The 10,111-nt window shown below is 39.9% G+C and overlaps 1 protein-coding gene across 1 annotated transcript; it reads right to left on the bottom strand.

Moving 5' to 3' along the window:
* Positions 1–2,538: 2,538 nt before the first annotated feature.
* On the bottom strand, positions 2,539–6,634 carry cart4 (cocaine- and amphetamine-regulated transcript 4). Its single transcript, XM_041243175.1, has 3 exons — positions 6,315–6,634; positions 4,006–4,083; positions 2,539–2,868 (listed from the first exon to the last, which is right to left on the bottom strand). The coding sequence occupies exons 1-3, from the start codon at positions 6,462–6,464 to the stop codon at positions 2,761–2,763; spliced, it is 336 nt and encodes a 111-aa protein (XP_041099109.1). The 5' UTR covers positions 6,465–6,634; the 3' UTR covers positions 2,539–2,760.
* Between the last annotated feature and the right edge of the window lie 3,477 nt (positions 6,635–10,111).

Genomic DNA, 10,111 nt, shown 5'->3' with positions numbered 1-10,111 from the left:
CCTAAGTGTGCTTTGATTTCATATATATGGAAAGGCTGGCCCTGGGCCACATTGAAACGGTGGCCTAAATCTTGGCTGTCCCTGGGCTGCCTTTTCTTTTTTGGAGCATTGTCTGGTTCTTTGGCTGCTTGTGTGGGTGTGTGGCAAGATGACGAGTGGTGGCATCAGGCAGGTCAGAAAGTAAACAAAGGCAGCAAAGGTAGGTACGGGGAACGAGACGCGATTGCGCTCGGCTTTTAATAAAAATGAAATAATACACCAAACAAAAGGGCTCGGTGGATAAAATAAGCCAACAAACAAATACCTTGTGGTACAGCGGTAGCAGCTGCTTCTCTTATGTTCCTCAGCTCAACACAGTATTCCCGTCTCAAAAATGCCTCGATCAGCCTGGAACAGGATCTTTTAAGCTGTGGCTGGAGCCTTAATTAATTATCAATAAAACAATTACCTTGTTAAGGCTCCAGGCTTCTCATAGGTTTTAATTAAAAAAAACACTAAAACACTGGATTTACCTGTATTCACCTGTACAGCACACTCATGGATCAGGCTGGATTTACCTGTATTCATGTGTACAGCACACTCGTGGATCAGGCTGGATTTACCTGTATTCATGTGTACAGCACACTCGTGGATCAGGCTGGATTTACCTGTATTCAAGTGTACAGCACACTCGTGGATCAGGCTGGATTTACCTGTATTCATGTGTACAGCACACTCTTGGATCAGGCTGGATTTACCTGTATTCAAGTGTACAGCACACTCATGGATCAGGCTGGATTTACCTGTATTCAAGTGTACAGCACACTCTTGGATCAGGCTGGATTTACCTGTATTCAAGTGTACAGCACACTCGTGGATCAGGCTGGTTTCTCCATGTCTGATTGCAAGCATTTCAGGAAGATGTTGCTACAGGTGCTTTGTCTTGGACAGTCACAGAGTTTTCCGAAATGGGCTCCCTTCTTTATGGAGCAGTAGCCTCTGATGGAGGTGATTAAACTGCAGTGTACAGTGCTGTATGTACAGTGAAGAAAGCTGTGATTAAACTGCAGGGTACAGTGCTGAATGTACAGTGAAGAGAGCTGTGATTAAACTGCAGTGTACAGTGCTGAATGTACAGTGAGGAGAGGTGTGATTAAACTGCAGTGTACAGTGCTGAATGTACAGTGAGGAGAGGTGTGATTAAACTGCAGTGTACAGTGCTGAATGTACAGTGAAGAGAGCTGTGATTAAACTGCAGTGTACAGTGCTGAATGTACAGTGAGGAGAGGTGTGATTAAACTGCAGTGTGCAGTGCTGATTGTACAGTGAAGAGAGGTGTGATTAAACTGCAGTGTACAGTGCTGAATGTACAGTGAGGAGAGGTGTGATTAAACTGCAGTGTACAGTGCTGAATGTACAGTGAGGAGAGGTGTGATTAAACTGCAGTGTACAGTGCTGAATGTACAGTGAAGAGAGCTGTGATTAAACTGCAGTGTACAGTGCTGAATGTACATTGAGGAGAGGTGTGATTAAACTGCAGTGTACCGTGTTGAATGTACAGTGAGGAGAGGTGTGATTCAGCTGCAGTGTGCAGTGCTGAATGTACAGTGAGGAGAGGTGTGATTAAACTGCAGTGTGCAGTGCTGAATGTACAGTGAGGAGAGGTGTGATTAAACTGCAGTGTGCAGTGCTGAATGTACAGTGAGGAGAGGTGTGATTAAACTGCAGTGTACAGTGCTGAATGTACAGTGAGGAGAGGTGTGATTAAACTGCAGTGTACAGTGCTGAATGTACAGTGAGGAGAGGTGTGATTAAACTGCAGTGTACAGTGCTGAATGTACAGTGAGGAGAGGTGTGATTAAAATGCAGTGTACAGTGCTGAATGTACAGTGAGGAGAGGTGTGATTAAACTGCAGTGTGCAGAGGTGAATGTACAGTGAGGAGAGCTGTGATTAAACTGCAGTGTACAGTGCTGAATGTACAGTGAGGAGAGGTGTGATTAAACTGCAGTGTGCAGAGGTGAATGTACAGTGAGGAGAGCTGTGATTAAACTGCAGTGTGCAGTGCTGAATGTACAGTGAGGAGAGGTGTGATTAAACTGCAGTGTACAGTGCTGAATGTGCAGCGAGGAGAGGTGTGATTAAACTGCAGTGTACAGTGCTGAATGTACAGTGAGGAGAGGTGTGATTAAACTGCAGTGTACAGTGCTGAATGTACAGTGAGGAGAGGTGTGATTAAACTGCAGTGTACAGTGCTGAATGTACAGCGAGGAGAGGTGTGATTAAACTGCAGTGTACAGTGCTGAATGTACAGTGAGGAGAGGTGTGATTAAACTGCAGTGTACAGTGCTGAATGTACAGTAAGGAGAGGTGTGATTTTCTTTATTCTGTCCAGTGATAAATCAAATGTTACTTTAATAACAATTACTAACCAGAAACACATTAATCGTTTTTAGTATAAAATTGAAAATGTTTGTGGGACACATCCCAACTCACAAATTCCAATAAACTTGAATACACTTTGTTTTTATTAAGTGAAAATTGAATGTGGTTGATCATTAAGTGTACTGTGTAAAATATACCAGAGTACAATATACACCTTATCAATCCATTATTTTTAAATAATCGATTTATAGGGCTCAGTTAAAATCACATTTACATATTCAAAACAAAACAAATATGAAAACAGAGCACAGGGAGCAGCGCGATCGATATTCAATGAAGAGTTTAAGCTGGCGGGCTCTCAGTTCGGGCGGAGTGGCCCCGGTGGTCGGCGTGTGGTTCAGTAGCACCTCAAGAGGAAGGTGTTACACGCGGCGCCCCGGAGACAGTCGCAGAGTTTACCAATCCTCGGCCCGTGTTTAAGGGCACACCGCTCGCCAACATCACACTGTTAGTGAACAAAAACAAGACAATAGACAAATGTGATATTATTATTTAATGTATGCATTCACTGATAACTGCCAGGAAAACATGCAAGATTCCTAACGAGGCCACTGAGGACTTTAGACTGCGGCCCAGGTATTATTATTATTATTATTATTATTATTATTATCCGGTAAGAAAATAATATTTGGGAGGAAAAATAATCAAAATGTATGCTGCTGCAGTACAGTACTCTTCAGTTTTTAAAAAAAACAAACAAAAAAAAACAACATGTATCACCTCAGGTCACTGGCCTTATTCTCCGGAACCACCTGGGGTCGCTGTAACCACGAATTGTATGCATTACCAATATATTATATATATAATCTTAGAGCAATTGACAGTAAAACAAGTTTTATGTTTTCGTTGTATAACATTTAAACTTTTTTTTTTAACAAGCACTTTTTTCAAACCACAAACACTGGAGACTGTATAGTAGTACTGCAGTTAAAAAGGCAGCTGCATATTTGTGGAGTAATTCATCCGTTTTAGCATTCCCATGCCATACCCTGTATAGAATACGTGTTTTGTATTATGATGATTTAAAATGCGTTTAGATTGTAACGCAATCTCACTTAACATCCATTTACCGGTCTGTAGACCAGTGTAGCAGATTAACGTTTTGGGGCGGTGAAATGTAGTATGTTCAGTTGCAGCAAACAGACAAGTCGCTTAACATCTCTTCATACTATTCCCGAAGCTGTAAAATCCCCAAACTCCAACATTAACACACGATGGACCCCGTTTGGTTTTTTTTTTTTTTGATCAACACTTAACTGTTTAAACCCAGTTTATAATTCATTTATAAACTAATAAAAATAACACTAAAAAGCAACATTGTGTAATGTGGAAGCGCAGTCAGTAAACTAAAACAAGCGATCTTGCAAAGCACAGCCTTTTAGAAGAAGTGTTAATCAGGCATGCCTTCGGTACAATTGAAACACCTTGCATCCCAAACCTGTTGGCAAGCGGAACTTGCCCCTGGTTTCTGATACTGCCCCCTGTTGACGGGTGTATGGCATGTGTATGGAATGGCTGCACTGGGCCTCTCCTCCTTGCGTGTTACTGCTCTGGATAGCGGGGAGACAGAGGGAGCCCTTACCCGCGGGATCTGACTGGCTTTCTTCTCCACTGCGATTGTGCCCCTGTTGTTCTCCAGCAGCTCTTCCAAGGCCTCCACCTGTCAAACAAACACAACAGTAAGAGACCCGCTACAGGGTCTATTCAACTGATCTTAACAGTGGCGGATCTTAACACCACCAAGGCTTATTTAATTCAGATAAGGTAAAAATGATGAAACTCATGCTCTTGAGTGTATTTCAATATATACAGGTGTGTAGTATGCAAGAGTAAATGCAACTATGTTGATTAAGTGCAAAGTTTGAATCCTACAACCAACATATTGAGCACAAATTCAGAATGTGACACCCGTCACACATAACGATTCGTTATTAGTGATCCATTATAGCGCACCATTCTAGCCTGGCCAGGCATTCGGAATAATTACTCTGAAAAACTAAATGTGTTAAAATAAACGGTTTTTCTTTTTCTTTCTACTGGTTTTGAATGGTTTGTATTGGGTTAGGAAGGCGTTTCCCCTTTACGAAGTTTTGGGGAAGCGCTTTTTAAATGGTCCTTCTCTGTAGCTCTTAGGAGAGGACACAGTAGATCGCTTATTGCCTGAGCAGTGATATGAAATGAAATGCGTCCATTGGTAATGCTGCTGATCCCGTATACTGTGCTATTGTGAGGGCTTTATATTAGAAATAACTTTAATTAACACATGTTAAGTTGTGCCACACAAGGTAGAGACGAGTAATACAAAGACAGCATTTGTTTTACAAGTAAATGCATTACGTTGCCTTATTAAACTAAAATTAAATTAACAAAACACATTCGTTGTGTTTAAACTTTTAGATTTTTTCACTGTGCAAAATTGCATATAAACTTTTGTTCAACTTTCCAGTTAACAAAAGTATGTGTTGGTTGTTTAAAATAAAATAAAATAAAATCTCCCTGATGTTTGATTTTAGTAGTGTTGAGTGATAAAGTTTTTTTTTTTTTTTTTTTTTTAAATGAGTGTAGGCTACGAAGAACAATAAAACACACTCACCAGCTTTGAGTAAAACTGTTATACATCGCATCCATTATTATAATCAGCTTTCAGAACATTTCTGCTGTAAATGTCCACTAATATGCCAAAAACTTAAATCTTAAAACTTAGTCTTTCAGCACTAAGGTGTTACACTATAGGATACTTAAATATACAGTATCCATACAGGATTTATTTTAAACAGACATAGATATGCACGGGATCAGTTTACTGCTATGTTATTTTCCGCAGAGTTGAAATAGTTAAAACCTGAAATAGCTTTACCTGCTTTGCTTACATCGTTAAATGGTCAAATCTACCGGTAAAATGCACAACACGCATTTGAGTTACAAATCTGATTAGATACGTAAACAAAATGTAAATTGATATATAAAAAGCACACTAACACGAACCTGATCAAATCAAACTCATGCAGTTAAACTGGAGTACAGTGTATGAATTCTTATCGTTGTGTCTGGTTCATTTATTTATGAGTAAGTGGGTTTTGAAAATACGGCAGAAAGCAATAAAAGATTAAACACTCCTGCGGGACTGTTGAGGTTACCCGGCAGCTGGTCGACCACAGAGGGACGAGGGAAGAGAACAAGTCGGCCAGCGGAGGAGGAGCGCAGAAAGCGAGGGTGAATATAAAGAGACACGAGGGATATGAGATAGGAAGGGGCAGTATGATGAATTTTAGCCCAGGTTCATTCTCACCCTAGGCTAATTCTCACGACGGGGATGAGAATTAGCCCAAGATAAGAATTTGCCTAGATTAGCCGGGGGTGAACATTAGGCTGTGACACCTGTCGAGTACAAAAAAGTGGCAGAACCCCCCCTGCTATGTTGCAATGTAAACTTACTAATTAAACAACGTTGCTGCCTCACGTGTGTGCACGAATTCAAGAAAAAAAGGAAACTGATAACGCCATTACTGGGATTATTTACCTGTTGCCTTTATTCTACTTCGTAGAGGATTACTGGAGAGCTTTGCAGACTCCCGACTGCTGAGATCAAACCGGTTATATATAGCAATGAATTAAGTTGTTTATTCAATATTTGTGCCTCCAGGAATAAATAAAGTTGTCTATTTAGGAACCCAGCGTTTTCTTGTTTGCTGCCAAACGACCTTTCCGACCACAGCCAACGCTATTTAATTGATATGGTTTGGTCAGTAACCCGTTCTAATTTTGGGAATATAAGGGAAGGCACTTTGTTAAAGGTTGCATGATCAACACAGAGTTGTTCTGATATATAATCCCCCCCCCCCAGGTTTTTAACATGTAGAGTCCTCATTCAAAGTAGACGTCACCGCTTACCAGTTCCCGGGTTGCATAGGTCTGCTGAGGATACCGGTCCTCCTGTGACTGCGCTCCGTCCTCGAGTCCCGTCTGTCCCTGGCAGCCAATGACGAGAATAGACAGGCAGATGCCCAGACAGAGAGCCGTCCTCACTGGGAAGCTGTCCATGATTCTGAGCTCAGCGGTGCTGGAGTGGGATGCTGCTGAATTCTGTCCTTGGTGCTGAAATTTAAAGGCTAAGTCTTACAATTGCGTTGTCTCTAGCTAACAATCTAGCGCTGCCACTCAGCCCTTTGCCTGGAGATTTATTCCTGTTGCTTGGAAACTTTCTCTATTTATAAGCCATTCGTTCCTCACCTTTCTCTGAGAATAACGTCACGACACTGCTAGCAAATAGACACCAACCTCAGAGCCACACACGTGGGATTAGGAGCTTTGTTTTTTAATCAGTGGGTTTTAAATACTGACCTCTTAAAAGTTACTCTGACAGTTTAATTGGCGTAATATGTTTTGCTGATTAAAACAGTATTAATAAAACTTTTAATAAATAAATCATTGAGTTTTTACATCAGTACAAAGTAACCACTAAGCGTAGATCAGTCAAATAAAACTAGCTGAATATACTGTATAAAACGGGTCAAAACGGTATATGTATAATATCATTGCCTTTGGAAACAACATCTAGATATTGCAATATGTGATAATGTAATGTATTTTTGATATATTGCAATATATTCAATTGTCAGTAGAATAAAGTTGTTATTTTAAGAGTGTGTTATATTATAAAACGATTATATAGGGAAACAGATTAATGAATACATTATTGCGTTATTGTTTTGAGCCCGTGAAACTGAGATTAGAAAGTCTCTCGCTAGTATATGTGAACGGGTACAAAGTAGAGATTCCGATATTGTTTTCCCGTTCTTATAAGGTTAACGTATGTGAACGCGTTACTACGCTCTGTTATGTTTAACACAAACTGCGGGTTTTGTTTTATTATTTATGTATTTATTTTAAAACGAACTGTGTTCTCATTAATTGAATACATCTGGCTATTAACACAAACTTTTATTTTGTGTGTGTGTTTTTATTTATTTAATTAATTTATTATTATTATTATTATTATTATTATTATTATTATTATTATTATTATTATTATTATTATTATTATTATTATATTATTATTATTTAAGTACATCTTGATGATACCTAACGACTAAATAATTGACTTTTGCCATTTTTCCCATTGGATTCTTGGGTATTAATAGTACATGCGTTCCCCAAAAATCCAATATTGACTATATTCTCCGCAATAGTCTCTAACGCTTGGTTATGTTAGAATGGAGGTTTTGACAAGGGGTTTAAACATAAATATCACTTGTGCAGTATAAGAAGCAAGTAGTAACATTCCAATAGTGCTTCTTATTGCAAATACTCAAATACTTTTTTTTTAGTTTTGAGAACTTAGGTCCCAGGACTTTTCACAGGATTCTCAGACACAGTTGGTATTGCCTCACAGTTGTGTAGAACCTCTTATCCACTACTTTTACCTTTTAATGATAGAGATACTCCTTGACTTAGTGGACTTGAATTGCATTTGTGACCATTCAATGTTAGTGATTAGTTTCACCAATAACTAATTAGTGCAGGCTCCTGTTGTAGTCCTGATTGTCATGTCATCCACGTATGCTCGAATTGGTGGCTGTCACAGACCAGAAGCCATGAATTCTCCTCCCACTACCCATTTTGATGCCCTAATAATTACTTCCCTTGGAGAAATGGTGCATATTAAAGTGTCAATGAAGCAGTTCTTCAATCGGTAAGCTGACAACCTGTGAGCAACAATGCTGGAGAAAATCTTGCCTTCCACATTTAACAGGAAAATAGAGTGGAACTGAGTGATACTCGTAAAATCTTTTTCTTTGGGTATAAAGACCTCACCTTCTCGGTGCCCTGCTCTTAATACCTCCTGTTTTTTTGCAATGCCACTTTAATCAATTTCCATAGGATTTGTAGAATTACTTTGTATATTGTACATTAGACCTAGGAGATGATGGTGCCCTTGTCTTTTTCACAGCTTGCTCTACTTTCCACTTAGGTGCACATTCCTCTGTTTGGTATTCAGGTGGATTGATAGGTGTGACATCTGAAGGAATCGACATAGGCTCCTTTTTAATCTATGTGCATTTCCTTGACATCAGATTTAGTTGATTTTAGTGTGCCATTTTTCTCTCTGGTAAACAATTTCTTTGCAGATTTGAATGGATCTTTGCAAAAGTTAGTTCTGATCTGCTCCGTCTTTTTGTAGCGTTTCCGTAGCCACTCAGCTCTGCGCAATGTTGCAAGCTTATCTTTTATGACCCTTTGTAATATATTGAGTGCCTCCTTCTGACTTTGTTCTGCTCTCCTCCTTTGCTTCCTCAGCTGCCTCCTTTCTCTAACTAAGCACTCAATCTCCTGCTGCCATCTAGACTTTGCTGGAATAGTTTGTACTTTCTCCTATTGTTTTCAACTCCACACCTCTCACTTCCATATTCATCAATGGAAGCCCCAAAATTTATCCAGCTTCTTTTTAACTGTTCCACTTAACCTTTCCAAAGTAAAACAGAGATCTGTATTTACTGTGTCCCACGCAGTTTTCTCACAAGCTCTTGGCCATTTAACTCCAGGCTTGTGCCCATTGAGGTTCTTTTCTCTCTTAAGCTGGTTCACAAGGATCATTAGGTTCATCACTAGTTGTCTATATGCAAGTCCTCCTCTCATCTATGATGGGTGTTGTTATCCTGTGGACTGTGGTTTGCTGGATTTCATTCGACTGACCTGACTGACTTTGTAATAAGTACTGATCAATGCGAGGTTCCTTTTCCTTAAGCATTCATTCTCCCTTGATGAATTGTCAAACCCCTAACCACAGACACAAACCTAGAGCTCCATGTCTTTGCTAACTGCAGATCTTGAGCTAGTCCTTTGCAAGGTACTTTCCATTCTCATATCCATTTCCTTTTCTACATCATTAACCATGCTGTCAAACCTTGATTCATCTTCTGCCCCCACTCTTGCAGACTCTAGGGGTATTTTTCTTGTTAATTTCTTAGACGCCTTGGGCGGGTGTCTCCAGCATTCTGTTCCAAGTCACAGAGCTGGATCCTGCCAGCTAGGGTGGCTCACCCCTGCCAGCCCCAATGGGGTCTATTCCCTCCTGTCAGCTGTCTCTCCAGGCTGTCACAAGGTCTTTCCTTCATTGTCAGTTGCACTATTCACAGCAGTCACTGGACATATCCACATCTTTATGATTTCCATTACATGAGAGTAGGTGTTAAAACTTCATGCTGATATTGGACCCAGCTCTCGCCAAGATAAGCACCAACTAAGAAATAGCTTATTTTATTGTAAACTAATGTGATCCATCTGTGTTTACTTCCATCTAATGATGTAGATATCCATCTGCCTGGTGTTGGTGGCTGAAGTGTAATGCTGGCTCCAGGGATCAGCCTGTTTTGCCTCCCTGGTGCATCAGCACACACAACGGCTGCAATGCCAGCTCCGGGGATCAACCACATTGCAGCCTCCCTAATGCATCAGCATGACAACTGTCTGGACTGAGCCATGTAGGGTATACATACAGTTGCAGCCAAAAGTTTACATACCCCAATGGTAATTTAAAAATTCTAGAAGTTTCTCAAACAAAGAATTTTAGGAAAAATCTTTTCTAGCAAAAGTTTTGTTTTTGTGGATGAGGAAGAAAAGAAATACATAGCTACAATTATTTATTTCAGCAATTTTTTTTTTGCAGAACTCCAAAAATGCTAATTCCA

This window comes from Polyodon spathula, unplaced genomic scaffold, assembly GCF_017654505.1.
Source record: "Polyodon spathula isolate WHYD16114869_AA unplaced genomic scaffold, ASM1765450v1 scaffolds_1607, whole genome shotgun sequence".
In the NCBI taxonomy this organism is placed as follows: Eukaryota; Metazoa; Chordata; class Actinopteri; order Acipenseriformes; family Polyodontidae; genus Polyodon; species Polyodon spathula.
This window is presented reverse-complemented; position numbering and strand designations above follow the sequence as displayed.

What these genes read in the sequence shown, in the direction of transcription:
- cart4 (XM_041243175.1), bottom strand. Translation starts at nt 6,464, where the DNA reads ATGGACAGCTTCCCAGTGAGGACGGCTCTCTGTCTGGGCATCTGCCTG. An exon ending in CCTATGCAACCCGGGAACTG is followed by an intron (nt 4,084 to 6,314) that starts GTAAGCGGTGAC and finishes TTTGTTTGACAG; the next exon opens with GTGGAGGCCTTGGAAGAGCT. An exon ending in AAGCCAGTCAGATCCCGCGG is followed by an intron (nt 2,869 to 4,005) that starts GTAAGGGCTCCC and finishes GTTCACTAACAG; the next exon opens with TGTGATGTTGGCGAGCGGTG.